This window comes from Heliangelus exortis, chromosome 2 (genome assembly GCF_036169615.1).
Source record: "Heliangelus exortis chromosome 2, bHelExo1.hap1, whole genome shotgun sequence".
NCBI classification, from domain to species: domain Eukaryota; kingdom Metazoa; phylum Chordata; class Aves; order Apodiformes; family Trochilidae; genus Heliangelus; species Heliangelus exortis.
In genome coordinates, this window is record NC_092423.1 from 4,653,690 (window position 1) to 4,674,938 (window position 21,249).

Below are 21,249 nucleotides of genomic sequence, written 5' to 3' on the forward strand. Positions count from 1 at the left end.
TGTCTACAAACTGTAGTTCAGTTTGTTCCCACTGCCTTTTTTTCTGCCACAGCACTGCTGAGAAAAATCTGGCTGTGTTTGCTTTCTCCCTAAACCCCACCATATATTTCTACATATTGGTATAATCTGCTTAAATCTTTCCAATTGAAGGTAATTGCTTCCTGCTCCAGGTACCAAGTACTTCAGCCTCTTCTGTGTCTTTTGTCACCAGGACCCCTGCCCCATCCAGCAGAAGGTCCAGTTTCCCAAGTCTGCCTTTTCCTGCTGTACCTGTACAAGACCTTCCTGTGTCCCTTCCCATCTCTCACCCTATTAATCTCCAGTACACACTGGATATACAGTCTCCATACTGCTGCCAGGTCACCTGACCTTTCCTCCACTGTCCTGGTTTGGGCCAGGATAAAGGTGATTTTCTGTCTTGTATTTTTGCTTTCAGCTCAGTCTCTTGTAAGGAGCTGCACTTGCTGAAATGAACAGCAAGTTTCTCAGACAGTGTCTGCTTCTAGGACTGATCACACTCGATGTTTATGGTTACTGCTAGAGCCTGGTGTGCAGAGCCAAGGACACTGCTCAGCTCTGAGGAACATTTTGCCCTCTGGAAGGAATAAAGAGGTCTCACCTGAACCCCTCCTTTGGGGAGGAACGGACAAGATAGATGCCAGAATTGACCAAACAGAGGATTCCATCCCATTTACGTCATACTCAGTATAAATTTGAGGGATCACGAGGGCCAAGCCAGCTTCCAGCTTCCTGCCCTTCCTGCTTCCCTTCCTTCACCCGTTCCATGTTTCCTTCGGCATCCTGGGAGGATTCCATCCCTTCCTCTGCCTGTGCTCCTCATCCATCCCAGCCTGAATCTGTGTGTTCCTGCCTCCAGCTCCCAACTGCTGCTGACCCCAGGATTCCAGCCTGGACTTTCCCAGGGCTGCCCTGCAGCCTCGGGGGTGACGTGAGAGTTATTGGGGGGAAGGGGGGAGAAACATGGGATCAATTTCCCTATATATTTGTATAGATTTAGTCATTTTTCCTATTTATCATTCCTGTTTCATTAAAGCTGTGCAGTTTAGTTTCCAACCCATCAGTCTCTCTCCCTTATTCTCTCTCCTTTCTTTATCAGGGAGGAGAGAGATTAATAGAGAGCATCTGTCACTCGGTTTAATTGCCGGGCCAGTGTTAAACCCTGACACTCCACTTCTTTTATTCTTCAATTTTGTGTTTCTAGTTTCTCAGGAGCTCCTTCTTCACCCATTCTGATCCCCTCCTGCATCTGTTTGACTTCCTGCATGTCAGGCTGCAATGCCTCCCTTGGACTCCTTTTAGACCTGCACCCTCTATTTCTTTCTTCCAGCAGGTCCCTGAACAGGCCAAATTTTTCTGAAGTCCAGAGTTGTGACAGTGCTACTTGCCATGTTTTCTCCTCTCATCTCATGGTTGCCACAGCCAAACCTGTTCCCACCTTCCACATCCCCTACCAGTTCTCCCTTGCTTATAAGGATGCTGCCTAGAAGAGCAAACCTTTGCCAGTTCCTTATCCTCTGTCTCAGGGAGTTATCATCAGTGCAGTCCAGAAACCTTCTGGATTGCTTGTGCTCTGCTTTGTTGCCTGTGCTGACAGAGGGGACATCAAATCTTGATCTGGACTTGCTCAGGAACTCATGGCCAACATTTTCTGCCAATGTTCTAATGTAAATCAGCACAGCTTGTGGCCATAAAATGCTTTATTCCTGTTAATAACAAAAAAAGTATGAATATTAATCCTTTAAGGATCATAACACTTTCAAAATATTATTTGGAAAGTCTCACATATCTAAAAGAATACAAAAACCCCTGTGTGTATTTTTAAAGAACTTAGAAGGATTTTTGAAGAAGATTAATATTTTGTTTTCCTGTTAGGATGCCCTACCTCCATTAAAGTACATTTTCAGGGACTTTTTATTAGAACACATGAAAGGGAGAAGGTAGGAATGTTGAGTAACCAAATGGGTTCATCTCTACTGGCCTCCATTCAGGATGAAGAAAGCCATAGCTGGTTCAGAACATAAATTCACTCCTTGTCAGTCTTAATCAGAAATGCAGGCAGCTGAAGGAAGGTGCCTTTTCTATAGGAACATATTGCCTTACCACAGAAAATTAGGCTGACTTCATAATTGTACTATAAAGGCCATTTTAATTTTGGAGCAAAACACACTAAAACACCAAGGAGACATTTTGCAGTCAGTGTACTTGAAACTGAAAGTAAGAGGGCGTTTGGCAAACTGCAGTAAGAAATGTGCTGATGTAATTTTATAGTGCATAGAATCAAGGCATGAACAGCAGGTGAGTGTTCTTACCCTGTATTAAGTGCAACAAAATCAGAGAAGTCCTTAAATTCATGGATGAAGCATAAAACAAACCAGTAAAATCCAACAGTAAAACAACAGCAAGATTTCAGAGCAGGGAAGATAAGAATACAAGCAGACAATACAAGCTTTAGACAAAAAAAAAAAAAAAAAAAAAAAAAAGATACCCAAAAGAACGTGAAAAATATTTAGAAGTATTTTAACACAGGTGAATATGTAGCAAGGAACAGGAAAAAAAACCAGACAAAAATCAACTTTATCTATAGATGACAGGGCAGGAAAAAACCTATTGAAAGGGGAATATAAGGGAAAAACTCATAAAACTAAGGACTACTAGACACTGGAATACATTCTCAAGGGAGAGGTGTCACTCAATTCATTTAAGACTGGACTAGACAAAACCCTGGAAAAAGTGTTACAGCAAATACATAGAGAGAGTAATGAATAATCTGCCACAGAAACAAATGACCTTAAAAGGTCTTTTCCATCTGTAATTTCTAAGATTCTATGAAATATGAGTAATGTTCCAGTAAGGAACTTGGTAACTATGACAATTCCCTAACCCAACCCATTTGTGTTAGAATGCAAAGCACTGCTCAGAAGAAGGCTTATTACCAAATAATAAGTGATATTTTGGGAACCAATGAAGAGTGCCCAGCTCAGGTACATTCAGTTGAAAGTCTATAGCAGGAAGAGGGATTCTGGCTCTCAACTCCCTGGCACTTGCTTTTCTGGTGGTGGAACTGAAGTACATCAGAGATACTTAGGTTTTCCTTGGAAAAGACATCCGAAGCCAAGCTAAAGCCATAAACCAGCCCCTAATGTCCAAAATATCCATCTGTACTGGCAGCCTGCTGAGAGGAAACCAATAGCTCACACCCAGCTTGTAGCCAAGACTGATGGCAAGGCAAAGGAGGGCATGGCATCCTGGCCTCTATCAGGAACAGCGTGGCCAGCAGGTCCAGGGAAGGGATTCTGCCCCTGTGCTCAGCCCTGGTGAGGTCACAGCTTGAGTCCTGTGTCCAGTTCTGGGCCCCTCAGCTCAGGAAGGAGATTGAGGTGCTGGAGCAGGTCCAGAGAAGAGCAAGGAGGCTGGGAAGGGATCCAGCACAAGTCCTGTGAGGAAGGGCTGAGGGAGCTGGGGGTGTTGAGGCTGGAGAAGAGGAGGCTCAGGGGAGACCTCATCACTCTCTACAACTCCCTGAAAGGAGGTTGGAGCCAGGGGGGGGTTGGGCTCTTTTCCCAGGCAACTCTCAGCAAGACAAGAGGGCACAAGAGGTCTCAAGTTGTGCCAGGGGAGGTTTAGGTTGGACATTAGAAAGAATTTCTTTAGGGAGAGAGTGATCAGCCATTGGAATGGGCTGCCCAGGGAAGGGGTGGATTCTCCATCCCTGGAGCTATTTCAAAAGAGCCTGGATGTGGCACTCAGTGCCATGGGCTGGGAACTGCAGCGGGAGTGGATCAAGGGTTGGACTTGATGATCTCTGAGGTCCCTTCCAACCCACCCAATTCTATGATTCTGTGGCAGACACAATGAGAAGAACAGGATGAGCAGTGATTGCTGACAATGAAAGGATGAGTGGAGAAGCAATTACCTCCCCTGCTCCTTATGGATCTCTGCCTTTGGACAATGGGATCCAGCACTACAGCCCGTCGCTCACTAATGACAGGAGGAAATTTTTCCTGGATGTAATGATACTCCCATTTCTTTTTGTCTTTCTAATAGCTTTTTTTTTATTTAGCTTCTAAGCTATTGGCAAGGCAGACTTAACTTCAGGTCTTGATGTTAACTCCTTTTGTTCCCTTAACTATCTGATTTCTGCTTTACACTTTTTTCTGTTTACATTGCTCTGATTCTAGTTTCTGTGTTTGCTTTTTTCTTGGAACTAGGGAGGATGGTTTACACATGAAAACTAGAAGTTCAGGTGTCTCAATATATTGCTCTTCTCAAGAACCAGAAGTGAAACTGAAGCCTACAGTTAATATCTGCCCATCTAATTCAGTGTAAGATGGTTCCACCACACTGCAGAACTGGTCAGACAGAACAAAGCTAAGATTTACTCATTTAGAAACAATTCAGCTGAGAACTGGAGGGTTTCCACACCACTACCACACCTTACACTGCCAGAATTAAGGGGCATGGAGAACTAGGAGAGCACTTCAACTTCAGAGGCTGCAGAGACAACAACTGGAGTGTGTTTCTGGAGCTGAAACAAAAGAACTGCTTCTCAGCTGCTGTGAAGTGGTTTTACTTGCCTTCCCCAAGTTTGTTTGCTCATCCTGTGAAACATGGGGAAATCTTGACCTTCTGATAGCATTTAGCCCTCCCAAATAACTCACTCTTCACGACGGCTTTTCTGAAAAAGCAGTAAGAGATTTTAAACCAAGGTCAACTTCAACAGCTATTTATTCTTTATTCTCTGTGCTCTGTTTATTAATAAATCCTTCTTTTAGGGGATTCAGCATTAAAGAGAAGCACAGAATGGCTGAGGTTGAAGGGATTTGAAGGTCGTGTGCTCCAACTTCCCTGCTCAAGGGAGGTATCAAAGGTATCTCAAGGTATCAAAAGGTGGCAGAGAACCTTTCCTCACTGCCATTCAAGGCTCTGTCCAGGTTAAAAAGGCTCAGGGAAGTCTTTAATTATGTGCTATGTTTCTTCTTAATATGTTCCTTCAACATTGCCTCATTGGGAGCATTTTAACAAAATTATAGCTTCAGGCACAGCAACTTTTTAATTGGAATCTTGGACTGTTCACTTGAATTGTGCATTTTTAAACATATCTTGTTTATCCCCTTGAAAATCTCGAAATAAAAAAAATATTTAAAGTTTAAAAGTAGTGAGTCATGCACATTTTCTTTGTGCCTTGCACACAACCAACACTACTGAGAGCGACAAGGACTTGACATAAATGAGAACATTAAGAAATACTCCTTTGAGAATAAACCATAAACAAGAGCATCAAAATTACCTGAAAGTATAGATGGGGTTTCAAATTTTCCACTGAAGTGACATTGAGTCAGAAATGTAATTTTAATTTGTTAAGTTTAAAAAAATTGCTATGAAGGAGCATGGAAGAATCACTGACATAATTCTGTACACCTGTGTTTGTGTAGTTTGGTCTCAATATATAAATATTACATTCTGTATTTGTCTCCATATGTTCTTGGAGAAATATTTCTCACTTCCTAAACCTTAAGGGTTCTCCAGTAAAACAGTAGGAGTTCTGTATACATTGTATTAGTTTATATAAGAAAAAAAAATTAATCCACCCTCTGCAGAATAAATTCACATAGAAAAGTACCATAAACTGATTGACTCTTAAGTACTTTCCCTGTCTGAGTTCTCTGTCAAAGCAAACTTTTACCTTTCCTTATTTACTTCATGTATTCATGACTGCACTATTACACAGTTTAGGCAGGAAAGAATTAATATACTGTGGCCACTGAAGTCTTATATCTAAAGTATTTAAAGCTAAAGCCATGGAATATGAAAAGTCACACATCCATCTCCTTAGAAAAATAAGTTTAAAACTAAGATTGAAATACTCCTCTTATAAGAACTCCTCCACCTACAGCTTCTGCCATCAGCTGCTGACAGCATCACAACATAGATGGTATAAAAAACAAAACAAGATGAATCAAGGATTTAAACGAGCTGCTGTTTATTGGCAGCTGAGGATAGATGAAGATTTGCTGCCACCTATATACTACTCTTTATTATTTAAAAATAAATTCTTTTTTAAACAGGCATATAGATTGCATCCACAATTAAATCTGAGTAGGTATTCAAACTGTACAGCATATTCTACTCTTTTTATGGGATAAATACTCCTAACATGGAAAAGAATACACTCATGAAACAGTTATGGCTGTCCCAACAGAACCAAAATTTCTGCAGTAATTCAAGGAAAAAATAATCCTTTTGTTCTAATCCTTTGTGAACATTATTCTCCTTTTTTTTTTTTATATGAACTCAGGTATGATATTGCCAGGTACTATGCAGATAAGCAAAGATGGTGGTGAACAAATTGTTCTTCAACTCCATCTTTCTGTGATTAAAGGATTCTGCAGACATATTTGGCACATATGTCTGCAAGGGGATCAACGTTAAGTCCTAAGAAAACTGAAAAAATAAGCTGTTTTCTATTAAAAGTTAGTATTTTATTACAGTTATGAGAAATTAGGTAACAACTGCAGTTAAGCACTAGACTTTCAAACCACCACTAGGGTAACCTGAATTTAAAAGTAGATGATCTTAGAAGTAGCAGTTCAATAAACAAGCAAGGACTACATCTGTATCATTAATCTCCAACTGAGACTCATTCACTAACTTTACTCCATTTTCCTAACAAGAAACACAGACTTGTGGCAATAACAATGCAAATAAAAGAAATTCCATTTTTTTCCCCATCTCTGCTGGGTTTGTTGGTCTGTCATTTTGGAAAAGTCAATGAATGTAACTCTTGAATCACACAGCCTGCTTTGCAGGCAAACATTTAATTTGGGTCATCACAGAAATCCAAATGCCTCTTCAGTGTCAAAGATAGCAAAATGGCATCTATTTAAAGAAAGACAGTACCCCCAGTTCTTAATGATAATTTTGTAAAATAATGTACTCAGAGGACTAACTTGATGTTGACACTGGAAGGTTGAAATACCAAGTTACCCCTGTGCACACACTTCATGTAGAAGTAGTAAGAATTTGACAGTTGATGAAAAGAAAACACAAGCTTTTCTTTCATTAAAACATGGGAATCAAAATACTGTGGTTCTTTTTTTTCCCCAGGATATTTTCATAGTTAGGGATTTCTGCTCACTCAGTTTGTAAGCATTTATTCCAGAATATTCAGCTTGTCTTCTGAAGCATGGCAGTGCTTCTCATAGGATGCACAATGGATGCAAGCAGCCTGTATGCAACAAGAGTATTGTTTTTCATAAAGAGAATGAAAAGTTAAGCAAATAGAAGGAAAAGATTTCTATATTTTTAGCTTCCTATGGTAAATAAAAACAGAACTGCAGATGCCTCTGAATGAACTGCTCATCCTGTATAGATTTTTCAGCTATTCACCTAAATACTTAACTAGCACTGATGTTGGAGCTGTCAGGTAGGAGTAACACAAGGGAAGAGGATCCAGACAAATATCTGCTCCCATATTGTGATTTCTCAACCCTCAGACTGCTGAAACTCAGGCCAAATCCTGACAGGCTCTCCTACACTGCAGGATTTGGCCAAAAGGATGCAAGTCTTGAAAGAGCCAAACCTCAGACTGTAACAATCAACGTTTATTTGGAGTCTGACTTCCACTCTCTGTTACTTCCACTTAACTTCAGGAGTATCAGCAGTCCTGATGATTTCAGGGAGAGTTTTCAGGAGCTCAGAGCTCAGCATGCATCCAAATGCTTTACTGGCTTCAACTCAAATCCTCTGGCAGGAATGTCCCTGGTTTGCTTTGGAAACAGACCACAAAGGCTCTGCTTAGGAAATAGCTCCCTCTTCTGTTCTTAACCAAACCAAACAAGTCCTCTGAAGGAAAAAAAAACGTTTCGAATACAGCAGAGGAGCAGAGCACCACAGAACCACTGCACAAAATGATGCACTGGGCAGGTCCCCACCTTTTCTGCTCACTGGTTAGGAAGTGTCAGCACATCCAGATATAGTTGAGTTAAATTAGCACAAGAGATTTCTTGCTCAGACAGCTCTTCCCAAAATTTTTATCCAGTCCAATATATCATTGACACTTCTGAATTATGTACATATATTCATTGATTGCCAGATAACAAGAACACACTTACTCTCAGCCTGTTGGGGAGCTGTCAGAAGCCCACTGAAGTCATATTCTCTACCTGAATTAATGCTGAAAATTAAGAATAAACCATCCTGAAGCTGGAAAGGATCAAGCAGAGGCTTAGCACTACCTTCTATGTTCTGTCACTCTATATGAAAAACAGAGTTTTATGGAGCCAGAGCCCATTGTTTCCCCTTCCACAGTGACTTAGGAGCTGTCTCTCTGCATTCACACAGAGTCATGCAAGACTTAACAAATCCTTCCAGAAGCAGAAAATCAAAGGTGGATCTGTAAGCAGCAGTTCCAGTTCAGCAAAAGTTGGACTTTGTATTGCAGGGGTTGAGCTGTCAGCTCCATGGCTCAGCTTCCCAGTACAGTTGATAATGAAGAAATGACCTCTTGGGGATCTTAGAACTGGAGTACTTTGGCCTGGTGCTCTAATCTTTTACAAATGAAGTTAGCTAATGCAGGTTGATAACTGCAATGATTTTCAGTTGCTTTTTTTTGATCCCAAACAGAAAGGAAGTGTCAGTCCTGGCACATTTGCAGCTCCAGTAAGTCACCAGTTTGCTAAATCCCATAGCCTCTAACATAGATGTGGAGAGACTTCATACATCATTACTTCCTCATGATCTCAACGGGGCCTCAACACATTCTGCCTCATGATTTAAAAGCAATTAAACAGGAAAACAAAATAGTAATGATTTTAAAATTCTGTGGCTGCAGTATTAGCCTAGTGGCTTTTCAGCAGTTAAAAAAAAAAAGCAACGAAGCTGGCTGCTGTTAAATTTAGTAAATCTACTTTCTGGCCCCCAGAAGGACATACTGGCATGTGCTTAAGTTTATGAAGCAGCAGCTGATATAAACCTGAAAATATTTCTACCAGCTATAACAGAGGCTCTAGCACTGTCTTGGCACCACAAGACCCACACATGACTTCACTCCTGACCTGCTGGGTGACTTGTAGTGTGCAGGTTTCTCTCTCTCTGCTTCATTTTTCCCACCTGTAGCATTGCCACAGTGGTATCACCCCCTGCTTCATGTTGTGTGTGAGCTGCTGACAAGAAATCCTAAAAAATGAGGCAGCAGTTTTTATTATGCAGATTTTATACATCCACAGGTGAGGCACAGCTGCCCTGCACTGCTCAAACCTAAAGCATCTTCAGGGACTCAGAATTCCAGACTGGTAAAACTCTGAGGGATGACTCAAGATGAAGCATTTCAAAACTCAACCCAAGTCACAGCTCCACTATGAAGACAGCTTTGTGATGTGGCAGTCTGGGTCCTACCTCTTTAGCAATCCCCAAAATAAACAAAATCCCACACCTCCCATTCTTCTCAAAATTTGCACAGAAAACAATTTTTAAAAAATAATTCTAAAAAAGGACCAAATAAGGGGGCTCTGCTCCCACAAGTGCAAAGCCCCTGTTGGCCTCCTCTGTTGCCAGACCTCCTGGCACCCCCATGCTGCTTGCTCAGAGCTCTTGTAGCTAAGAGTTGAGGGGCTGCTTTTTGCTGCTACAGGACAGAGAAGAGAAGGAGAGGGGCACCTCACAGCAGTGCCAGCTCTGGGCTCTGCAGCCCTTAGCCATGCCAGCTGCTCAGCAGCCAGAGGGTCACTGTGCCTTCCACAGCTGCAAAATACCATCTTGATGAGAATGTCTGACTCTGGGAGTGGTTTTATAATTTTTGCTGTATCAGAGAAAACAATACACAATTGAAAGAAATGCACAGAAATACACAACTGAAGCTCACAGAAGGCTCCTCTAAACCTTTTGTATCAATGTGAAGCAATGCAGCATAATTAAAAAAAATTAAAAAACAAAGCAGAGCTGATTTTTGAGTATAGTGCTTTGAGGCACAGCAGCTGTGTGGCTGCAGCACCATGGTGCACGGGGATGGAATGGGTTCCCTGTTGAAAGACACCACAGTGACTCTATGTGGTCCAGCACTGTGCTGGAAGCTGAACCAGCTCGTATGGGCAGGGCTTGGATATCTCAACCAGCTTATGTGGAAATATGTATGAACTTGGCTGCTATTTGTTGTTTTCATCCCCTGAGGTTTTCTGCAATGTTTAGAGGTAATCAACACTGCTTCCTAAGCAGCAAGCAATGGCTCTATGGAACAATGTAGGTGACCCCCAGAGTTGGGAGTCAGCTGTGCTACTCACATGTATAAGGACTTTGAGTCCAAACAGCTCCCTTGTCATCATCAGAGAATGTTTTGAGTAGGAAGAGATCTTAAAGATCATCCAGTTCCAACCCCCTGCATGGGCAGGGACACCTCCCACTAGAACAAGCCCCATCCCACCAGGCCTTGAACAGTTCCAGGGATGGGGCATCCACAACCTCCCTGGGCAACCTGGGCCAGTGTCTCACCACCCTTACACTAAACAATTTCTTCCTAACGTCTGACCTAAGTCTTCCCTCTTCCATCTTAAAACTATTACCCCTTGTCCTATCTCTACGTGCTCTTATAAAAAGTCCCTCCTAAAGATTTCTTGTGTGCCTCCTTCAGGTACTGGAAGGATGTTACAAGGTCTTTAGGGCAACTGGGCTGGTGAAGGGACTCGAGCACAGATCCTATGAGGAGAGGCTGAGGGAGCTGGGGGTGTTGAGGCTGGAGAAGAGGAGGCTCAGGGGAGACCTCATCACTCTCTACAACTCCCTGAAAGGAGGTTGGAGCCAGGGGGGGGTTGGGCTCTTTTCCCAGGCAACTCTCAGTAAGACAAGAGGGCACAAGAGGTCTCAAGTTGTGCCAGGGGAAGTTTAGGTTGGACATTAGAAAGAATTTCTTTACTGAGAGGGTGATCAGACATTGGAATGGGCTGCCCAGGGAAGGGGTGGATTCTCCATCCCTGGAGATATTTCAAAAGAGCCTGGATGTGGCACTCAGTGCCATGGGCTGGGAACTGCAGCAGGAGTGGATCAAGGGTTGGACTTGATGATCTCTGAGGTCCCTTCCAACCCAGCCAATTCTAGGATTCTATGATTCTATGCAGAGCCTTTTCTTCTACAGGCTGAAGCAGTTAAGAAAAACCAGCACCTCTAGGATCTCTCCAGTGACCCAAAAAGGAGTCTCAAGTGCTTTGGGATGTCAGAAGTTAGTAAGTTAAATCTTAAACTTCTCTGCCTTTCAATGCCTTTCAAAGTACTCTTCCAGGTACTTTGCCTCAATGAAATAAGAAGGCATAACTCAATCAGTCCTCCAGCAGATTTCCTCAACATTTTAGTATAATATTCTTACAAATACTCTTACCTGTGGCCTGACAAACGACTCTCTATTTTCCTGAGGGATCTTTCTCTCTTCTCTCTTCCAGACCCTGAATGTCTGTGAGAAGCACCCACTTTAAGGCTTTTTTCATGGCTGTCTGTACCAAAGCTTGAAACTGATTTTCTTTCTTCTGTCTTGCTCCTGTCTCTTTCAGACAGAAGTGTTGCTAAAGAGTCATCTGTACCTTTGGGGTTGTTCCTTAGTTTTTCAGAGGATGAACTTGCATTCCAGCTTGACAGATTCTTTGATGCCAACTCCATATTTACTTGTGTTGGAGATCCTTTGCTTTCTTGCAGATCAGCACTTGGGACACACTGGTAATTTTCTTCATGTTCTTCACCCTTGAACTGTGCTGTGCTGCTCATGCTGGTGGATTGTTTTGAAAGCCTCTTTTTTTGCAGATCCTAGAAATAAGTCATTAAAACCATACATTACAATTCAGCATCTTGAAGAAAAAATGGAAAGCAATAAAGCTCTGCAACTAATTTTTGGGCTAAGCAAAGTGTTTATTATTAGGAACCAGGTTATACAGTAAGTCAGATATATCATTAAAAACTGTTTTCTTTTACTCACGAACATCAACAAAATACCTTCTAAAAACTTCATTTTGGGGGCTGAACCAAACTGAGGAAACCAAGATACATTTCTGTTCCCGACTGCTACTGATTAACTATGGGATTTTGGAAAAACCTGATAATGGATAATAATGGATAAAAAAAAACCTTTGAAAGCTATAGGTAGTGCTAAGGCAAGAAAGCAATTTTCCTAGGAAAATGGAAAATTCCCTTTGTCAGGAGATAGTAACAAAGGAAAAGATTTATAAAGAAATTTTGTAGCCAAAGACCACTGGCTACCACTGGCTAGGGGGTAGCTGCATGCAGTAGTTATATCTGAAATAGTATCTATATCTAAATTGTTGAACCACTTCCCTAATTTACCACATATTTTCAGATTTAATGGATTAACATACAGAAATCATTTTAATATTATTTGCAAATTACTTTAGTGCAGATACAAACTCCATGACCAAGCCAAATATTTTGTAAGTGTTGGAAATCACCTCTGGTGAGCTGGCTACTGGTCCAGCCATCATTCCTCTGACAATGAGACCAGACTTGGGCTTTGGCTTCTCCTTTACCATGGATTTCAGCTCCTCAGAACTCGTTGCTGGTTTTAAATCTTCTCGACTGTCTTTTAACTTATCCCCATCAGAAGATAAATGGAGGTTGGGTGTTGTCCCTGTGTGACATTTTTCACTTTTGTTCTGATGTTTTCTGGATGGAAGAATTTTATCTGGTGGATTCTTAACATCACCTCTGTAAGAAAGAACAGAGCAAACCTTCAAACAGCAAAATAACACACAGCAAAACCAGTGAAAATGCTTGTTTGGCTAATTAAAACACTGCACTCAAGTTACTTATTATCTAGCAATGGTACTCAAATAAAACCACTCTTCACTTAAACATCTATAGGTAGATGTTTAGGATGTTATTTCAGTATCATTCCAGACATGTCCTAAGCCACCACCAGCAGTCTCCATTCCTTCTTGCTAGTTTGGAAATTTGTTAATAATTTTGCTAACACCCTCAGTTACCTTTGAGTGATCCTACTGAGCCCTTTCATAGAATCCCACAATCAAATGGTAGGGATTGGAATGGACCTCTGGAGATCAAGTCCAACCCCCCTGCCAAAGCAGGATCACCTGGGGCAGGTCACACTGAAACATGGCCAGATGAGTCTTGAAATTCTCCAAAGGAGACTCCACAGCCTCTTCTGTCCCAGTGTTCCATCACCCTTAGTGTCAAGTTTTTCCTCAGACTGAGGTGGAACCTCCTGTGTTCCCAAATTTGTCCCTTGCCCCTTGTCAGGGCAGCACTGAAAAGAGATCATAGAATCATAGAATCATAGAATCCTAGGGGTTGGAAGGGGCCTCGAAAGATCATCTAGTCCAACCCCCCCTGCCAGAGCAGGGCCCCCTAGAGTACATCCCCTAGGAACGTGTCCAGGGGGGTTTTGAATGTCTCCAGTGAAGGAGACTCCACAACCCCCCTGGGCAGCCTGTTCCAGGGCTCCGTCACCCTTACAGTAAAAAAATTTTTTCTGATATTCAACTTGAACCTCCTATGCTCCAATTTACACCCATTACCCCTTGTCCTATCACTGGTCACCACTGAGAAAAGCCTAACTCCATCTCCCTGACACTCACCCCTTACATATTTGAAAACATTGATGAGGTCACCCCTCAGTCTCCTTTTCTCCAAACTAAAGAGACCCAGCTCCCTCAGCCTTTCCTCATAAGGGAGATGTTCCACTCCCTTAATCATCTCAGTAGCTCTGTGCTGGACTCTTTCAAGCACTTCCCTGTCCTTCTTGAACTGAGGGGCCCAGAACTGGACACAATACTCCAGGTGCTGCCTCACCAATGCAGAATAGAGGGGGAGGAGAACCTCTCTTGACCTACTAACCACACCCTTTCTAATGCACCCCAGGATGCCATTGGCCTTCTTGGCCACAAGGGCACATTGCTGGCTCATGGTCATCTTCTTGTCTACCAGGACCCCCAGGTCTCTTTCACCTACACTGCTCTCCAGCAGCTCAGCCCCCAACCTATACTGGGACATCGTGTTGTTCTTCCCCAAATGCAAAATCAGAGAGACTTTCACTCATTGTTCAAATGTAGAGCACTTATTTTAGTTCAAAAAGAAAGATACCTTTGTACTTGGGATTTTTCTTGACAATATGTTGCTACAGTGCTATCATTTGTCCTTTTTCCATATTTTTCAGGCAGCAACACAGGGTGTGGTTCACTTTCTGCACGTTTTCCTACACATATATAAAGCTCAGAGCAAGCTTTGCTGAAAGGTGAGATTCACCTGCATCTGTGACCCTGACTGTACAATACTCCACCTATTCCCTTCTTAAAAATGTCTTAATAAATCATGTTCTTCTTAAAAAAAAAACCATAATTTCTGCCTCTAAAAAACAATGACAAGTCCACATTTTCTCCATCAGGACCTATTTCTTTGGCTGTGTAATATTAGATCCCTGTTACATAAAAGTTTTTCACTGAGTAATTCCCACTTCACTGAAATGCCTTTTGTGCCAGTTGATAAATTTTTATTTTGTACAACCTGAAAATGCTGTCTTTTCAGTAACTGTCCTTGAACTTGCACTCTAAGATGTTTTTCTCCATCCTCTTTCACAGTAAAGCAACTCAACGAAGGGAAACACCTTGAATCACAACAATACAATTTTTTTTTTATTTACCCAGTTCAAAATTTTTTTTTTAAATAGTGTCTTGTGTTGTGAAGACATGAAAATCACCTTTATCCTGGCCCAAACCAGGACAACATGTGAACTGAAAGGAGTGTGATCAGACTGCCACAGACACACATCCGACCTGCATGGCTGGGACAAGACCCAATCCAAGGGCAAAAATGTCTCCATCTATCCAGGGTCAAATTCTTAGCTGGTTGAGGAAAAAAAAATCAGTTACAAATAGTGATTTATATCAGGCCCCAAAGCCCAGGTTTCCCCATCACATGCACATTTTCCTTCATGGCACCTGCAGCCAACTTCTGCCTTCAAAAGGCAGCTCACCTCCAGAAGGAGGCACCTCCAGAAAAAAGAAGGGCACATCCAGAAAGGAAAAAAAAAAAAGGCACCTCAAGGGAAAAAAAAAGGCACCTCCAAAAAAAAAGGAAAAAAAAAAAAAAAAAAAAAAAAAAAAAAAAAAAAAAAAAAAAAAAAACAGGAAAAAAAAAAAAGAGGCACCTCCAGAGAAGAAGGGGGAAAAAAGGCATCTCCAGAAAAAAAATAAAAGGGCACCTCCAGAAAAATATAAATATGCGCCTCCAGAAAAAGGAGGGCACCTCCAGAAAGAAAGAAAGGGAAAAAAGGAACCTCCAGAAAAAGAAGGGCACCTCCAAAAACGAAAAAAAAAAAAAGGCACCTCCAGGGAAAAAAACAAAACACTTCCAGAAGAAAAGGCACCTCCACAAAAAAAAAAAAAAAGAGCCGGCACCTCCAGAAAAAAAACAAAGGCACCTCCAAAAAAAAGAAAAAAAAAAAAAAAAAAAAAAAAAACAGGAAAAGAGAAAGGAAAAAAAGAGGCACCTCCAGGGAAGGGGAAAAAATGGCACCTCCAGAAAAAAAAATAAGAAAAGGGCACCTCCAGAAAAAGGAGGGCACCTCCAGAAAGAAAGAAAAAAAAAAAGACACCTCCAGAAAAAAAGGTACCTTTAGAAAACAAAAAAAAGGGCACCTCCAGGAAAAAAAAAAAAAAAAAAAAAAGGCACTTCCAGAGCTTTTGGTGCAAAAGAAGTCATCAAAAAATTGGCAGAAAACCCAGAGAGGGTTCAGACAGGAACCTGCCAAGCCCAGAATTTTGCTGAGAAGCAAAGCAGGTTTCGGTGTGTGTGCCTGGGGAAGGTTTCCAAGCCTGTGCACACAGAAGGTTGGCTATTTCTTGTTATTTGCTTCCCGATTTTCCGTGAATCGGTCATTTCTGCCTCTCCCCTGGCCGGGACGCTGCCCCCTGAGGGAAGGCGCCGGCGCCATGATGAGGGGGGGAGTGGTGGGGGGGAAAGGGGCCTTCCTCACAGCTCCACACCGCTCCCGCCCCCCCAATACCACCACATTTTGTGGGGCTTTCCATTGCCTCTTTACATTTATTTATATTTATTATTATATACGTGAAGGTAATGAGCGTATGGACTGCGGTTCCGCCAGGGAAGGGTTAATACCACAGAGCGCCCTCGGCTGGGAAAAAGAGAGCGGCCCCGCAACGCAACACTTCCGCGGTGGACGCTCTGGCCCAAGGGCGAGCACTCGCTGCGCTAGTCCTCCGAGTCAGTGCGCATGCGCAGAGCGGGCTTTAAGTACCTGCGCGGTGGGGCGGGGCCGCCATTTTGTTGAGGGGTCAAGGGGGGAGGGGGGAGACGTGTAGGGCGCTTAATTCTGCCCCTGTTTGGTGTCAGAGGGAGTGTTAGGGGCTTCCTCTGCCCGAGGGAGCTTTTCCCTTAACTAAGAAAGGTGTGGAGACACGGGAGGAGCTTGCCCGGGGAGGGAAAGTGGGAAAAGTGCAGGGTCCTGTAGCAAAGGGGAAAATGAGGCAGGCGTGAGGCAGCAGCATGAGGCAGGGTGTTAAGGGGGGGGGGGAGGGAGTATCACTGAAAAGTGGTAAAAGCTCATGCGTCTGAATAAGAGAAGTCAGCAATTCCTTTTTCACACTGCCTCCTTTTCTATTCTCCTCTTAGCTCGTAGCATCAATATTGAAATATTCTCTTTCTCTGTAAGGAAAGGCTTGCTGGGCTTTTGGAAGTGCTGATGCTCAGACCTTGCCACTTGAGGCGTGCTGTGTGTAGGATGAGGTGTAAAATGAGATTAATTCCCCCAGAGCTGAGGCAGAGTGAAGTGAATTGCTCTTTTGTGCCCAAAGAAATGAAGTGAATTGCTCTTTTGTGTAGCTAGGGCTGTTACTACTCTTTGAGGTGCTAATGAAAGCAATCGAAAACCTTGGTTACCTGCTGTTTGCAGGTATTTTGCAAAAATTCAAGTAACAATCCATGCTATGTCACAATAGAAATTGTAGATATTAAGCCTGGCTTTTAACCTGTATTTCGAGTGCAGGTAGCTAGTTTATCAGAATATGCTGCAATTTGAGTATTTCCAATTTGGAAGGTATAAAAGCTCAGATTTCCCTGTGCTTCAGTGACTGAAAGACGTAATTGAGATTATCAATCTTTGTAATTGGTAGGGAGCATAAAAGCATTGATGAAGGGTGGCTGGCAAAGGAGATTTTAATAATAGGGAAATTTAAGCTTGAGTTGTTAAGCTAATAAAGGCAGTGTGGCTGAATGGTAAAAAGTTTAACACTATTCCCTTATTAGGAAGGAAAAAAAAATAAATTCCTAGATAGAACACTACCTGAAGGCTTTGGTTTCACTCTCCTCAGGCACAGTGGAAGCCCCATGCAGATGATCTTCATCCAAGCAGTCAGGTGGATGAGCTGTTGAGCTCTTATTTTGAGGAGCTGACAGAGCAGAACTTGAACTGATCCTTCTGGAACTCCCATGGCGCTCCAGCAAATAATTAGTAATAATTTCAAGAAGTGTCTTCAGTGGGTTCTCTTTTGCCTGTGCAAAAACCAAAAGTTCTTGGTGACTACTGAAAGTCTTTTAAGTCTTGCTGCAGCCTAAGGTAGGATATTCTTTTTACACAGTAGTTGAACATCCTTCCTACTAGAGGTAGCTGCCTACTGGGTGTATCTCAGCTGTACCAGTACAAACAGCTCAGTAAACTGGAAGATGTCAGCTGGAGAGTGTGAAGAGCTGGAAGGTGTTACATGAAGTAAGTGTGAAAAGGAAGAAACAACCAGTTACAGTCATTCCTCATTTGCATTTTACCTAAACATTGCAAAGCGTGGTAACTGTGCTAAAAATGCCCCTTTTCTAATGTTACCTGGGCAGCTTCAGAAGCACATGGGATGATGAGCAAGTATTCTTAGTACCTGACTTAAATATTTATGGTTTAGTTTATCAGAACTTACCGAGAAGCATGGACTCTAGAACTCTACTCACATGCTTGGGGTAACTCCTAAGTATCAAGCAAGACAACACATTGTTACTCTGTTTTCTAGGAACATAAACTTCTCATTAAAAAAGCAACAACAACAAACTTCATACCAGAAATACTTAGAGGCTGAGTGAAAAATGCTACAATGTCTGCTGTAGTCATGCAGCTCCACTGGGAGAGGTTTTTTTGAAATTAATTAATACAGAATAACCTCATGTTGCTTATGGTGCCCTATGAGTGAGATAGAAATAGAAAGGACCCATTCATGGCCCTGGCATCAAGTAGTGGTGTATATATTAAATTTCAAATAATAAATACCAATTTTGATCTGCCAGGCTTTCTGTAAAGTTGCAAATAGAAATGGGCATGTGAGGGTACTTCCAAAATTGAATGCTGTAGCCATAAGGGGGGAAAAGTTCATGGAGATGGGCTCCAATCTCACTTCAGTGTTAACCTCAACATTCCTCAGAAAATTGTCAGGGTATCCACAGCAATTCAGCTTGAGACCTCTGCAGTCTGGACATACAACAGTCTTCATCTGGTTTGGCCTCGTTTTGTGGTACCTGATACCACATTTTTGGGAGCAACAAAGAGTTTCCTTACCTTGTTCTGTTTGTACAGGGAGTGCAGGTGCAGGACACTTCGAAGTTCATTCCTGTTGTTGATACTAAGGGCAGAACGTGGGAGCTCTTGGTCCATGGTAGTGATTGTTTTTTTCAAACCCTGAGAAGGAAAAGTGTCAGATTTCAGAGCTCTTGAGATAGTAAATGTTACTTTTATTTATTTTATTTATTGTTGGGTGCAATATGAAACTTCTGGATACATTAAAATGGCAGTAATAATAACAAGCTAACCTCAGAACCTCTACTGTGATGGTACAATCTGCTATTATCTGAGGTGGATATTACCAAAAATGGCAAAAAAAAAATCTCCATGCAGGTGACTTCAACTGCTAAACAGCTTTGTAACACTGGTTTGTGAGAAGGCACTGCAAATACCTGAGTTTATCTTTCATATAGTTCCAGAAATACTGAGTTTGGTTTTGCCATCCAGATGTGATACAGCATTTCATAACTGATTCTGACTTGACTAATTGCAAAGTCTGTACATCAGGTGTGCCCTTGGTGGATTCAGAACAGGTTTCAGAGCTTCTGTCATGATTTGAGGTTATTCTCATGAGTCTCAGGCTGGGAACTGGTCCATGACTCTCTTCTGATTTCAAATACTTTGTAACTGCAGTCAGCATACACGAGCACTTCAGAGAGAAAATGTAGGAGCATCTCACTTTCTGGAGGGAAAGACTGAGTCATTGTGAAATGTAAGACCACAAATTTGAGAGGGAAAGTTCCTATTTCTTCTCTGAAGGGCAATTGTTAGGATTTTATTATTATTTTTTGTTTTTTGGTTTGTTTTTTTTTTTTTTTTTTTTTTTCAGAAGGATTATCAGGCTCCATTTTAGGGAACCTGACGAGGTGTGACAAATAAAGGATGGTTCCCAAAGTTGGCTCTGATTTATATTAAAGATTGTGGGACTCAGGGTTACACTTGTGCAGAAGCATAAAGGATTACCAGTGCCCCTTGTTTTTTACTCCAGAGTAGTATGAAATAGATACAGCAATTCAAGTTAAGTTACTGTTGTAAGCTGCATGCCTGTTTTACCACCAGGGCATCCCAATTTCTTTTATGCTTTTATTCATAGTTTTCTATTTACCTGATATCACTCAGAAACATAAATAAATGTCTTTCATCTGGAAAACCTTTGCCATCAATTGAACAGACTCGAGCCTCAGAATTCTGCCAGTAAATGGCAAATTCATTCTGCCCCAGCAAAAATATTTCAGCAACACTGAAAATGCACATTTGGAGACTGGATGCAAACCAGAGGAAATCTGAGGTTTGGATGGCACTTGATAATACAGTCTGTGGCTGTTTCATTTATTTAAGCAAACTCATTCCTGGCACTGAGTGACTGGGTTGGACAGCAGCAAGATTTTTTTAGGACTGAATACAAGGTGCTTGGCACTGGAGGCTCTGTCACCCAGAAACGTGGAGGTGCCTTTTATTCTGTTCAATCCTACACTCCTCTCATTTACAGCACAAACTTTCCTTTACAGCATCAAGTTTGAGAAAAGTCCCAATGGCCTCTTTACCTCCCCACCTCCCTGTCCCCTTCCCTCCCGATAAATATCTGCCACGTTCCTACTGAAAACCGTGAAAAAAAACCCAAAAAACAAAACAAAAAACCCAAAACCAAACCAAAAGAAAAAAAACGACAAACAAGACATTACCGGTTCCTCTAGCACCACTACCTTTCCTTTTCCTCTTTAACCATTTGTCCCACCAAGTTTTGTATGCCTTTTGTAAACATAAAGGACAACAGCGAGATAGGTTAATTAATGAGGGGAAAAAAAACCACAAAAAAACAACACTAAAACCGCATTTACTGATTTAACCTTGTTTTTTGCAGGCGTGTGTGGATCAGAATCAGGCTTTCTCAAACAAGGAGGAAGGGGGCTTCCATATTCAGCAATAAAAGGTATTGTGGGAAATGTAGTGCAGCTCCTTCCCCGCCAGGATGTTTGGGTTCAGGTCCAGCTGCTGGAAGAAGTCCCCCCCCCCCTCCCCGTATTTCTCAGTCTTTTAGAACTTAACATTTTCCATGTGTCATTCTCATTTAATTGGAGAAAATTGAGGAGTTACCTTTCTACTGAGAAATTCTCTCACCAGAGATGCAGCCACTTCTTCCACAAAGCAGTTGTCCATTTTTAGCCCAAAATGTGCTTAGGGGGCGTATTCTTGACTTCATCTAACAAATCATTCCGGGCTGCCGACTTTGCAATTCTTCGGTGCGGGTTTTTAACCACTGCATTCCCGGAGCAGCAGCGGGCGGGCTCCCTGTACTCCGGTTGCTGGAGGTGTTGCTGTGGTGACCGTGTCATCGGAAGCGAGGAGAACTCCTCCCCCTGGCAAGGAAGCCGGTATGACTTCGGCTTGATGTGTGACTCTGCAGGGAGAGGCTAGGAAATAGCTTTGAATTCTAAAATTTAAGAAAGGGATGTTTAAACCCGAGAGAAGAAAGAATTTTCTGATTCTTTTCTTAAGCAGCATACATAGTTATTTCCCACCTGTGTTAATAGTTATGTTCCCACTCCTGTGTTAATGCAATTTTTAACCATTTATGGTTCTTTAGTAAAATTCTACTCTTATATGAAACAAACAAGAAATGTAGCTGCTACATTAAGCTTAGTCATAGAACAGTGTGGCTTCAAAAGGAC

At 42.0% G+C, this 21,249-nt stretch overlaps 1 protein-coding gene across 3 annotated transcripts in view; it reads right to left on the bottom strand.

Moving 5' to 3' along the window:
* MINDY4 (MINDY lysine 48 deubiquitinase 4) overlaps positions 1-20,812 on the bottom strand; it is an 82,211-nt gene extending 61,399 nt beyond the window's left edge. For all 3 annotated transcript variants that reach the window (XM_071734604.1, XM_071734603.1, XM_071734601.1), the window contains exons 1-5: positions 20,675-20,812; positions 18,578-18,697; positions 17,327-17,535; positions 12,459-12,714; positions 11,384-11,802 (exon numbers count right to left, since the gene is read on the bottom strand). In XM_071734604.1, coding sequence (XP_071590705.1) covers positions 11,384-11,802; positions 12,459-12,714; positions 17,327-17,535; positions 18,578-18,697; positions 20,675-20,737 — 1,067 coding nt within the window. In that variant the 5' untranslated portion in view covers positions 20,738-20,812. The remainder of the gene's footprint in view (positions 1-11,383; positions 11,803-12,458; positions 12,715-17,326; positions 17,536-18,577; positions 18,698-20,674) is intronic.
* Positions 20,813-21,249: the final 437 nt, after the last annotated feature.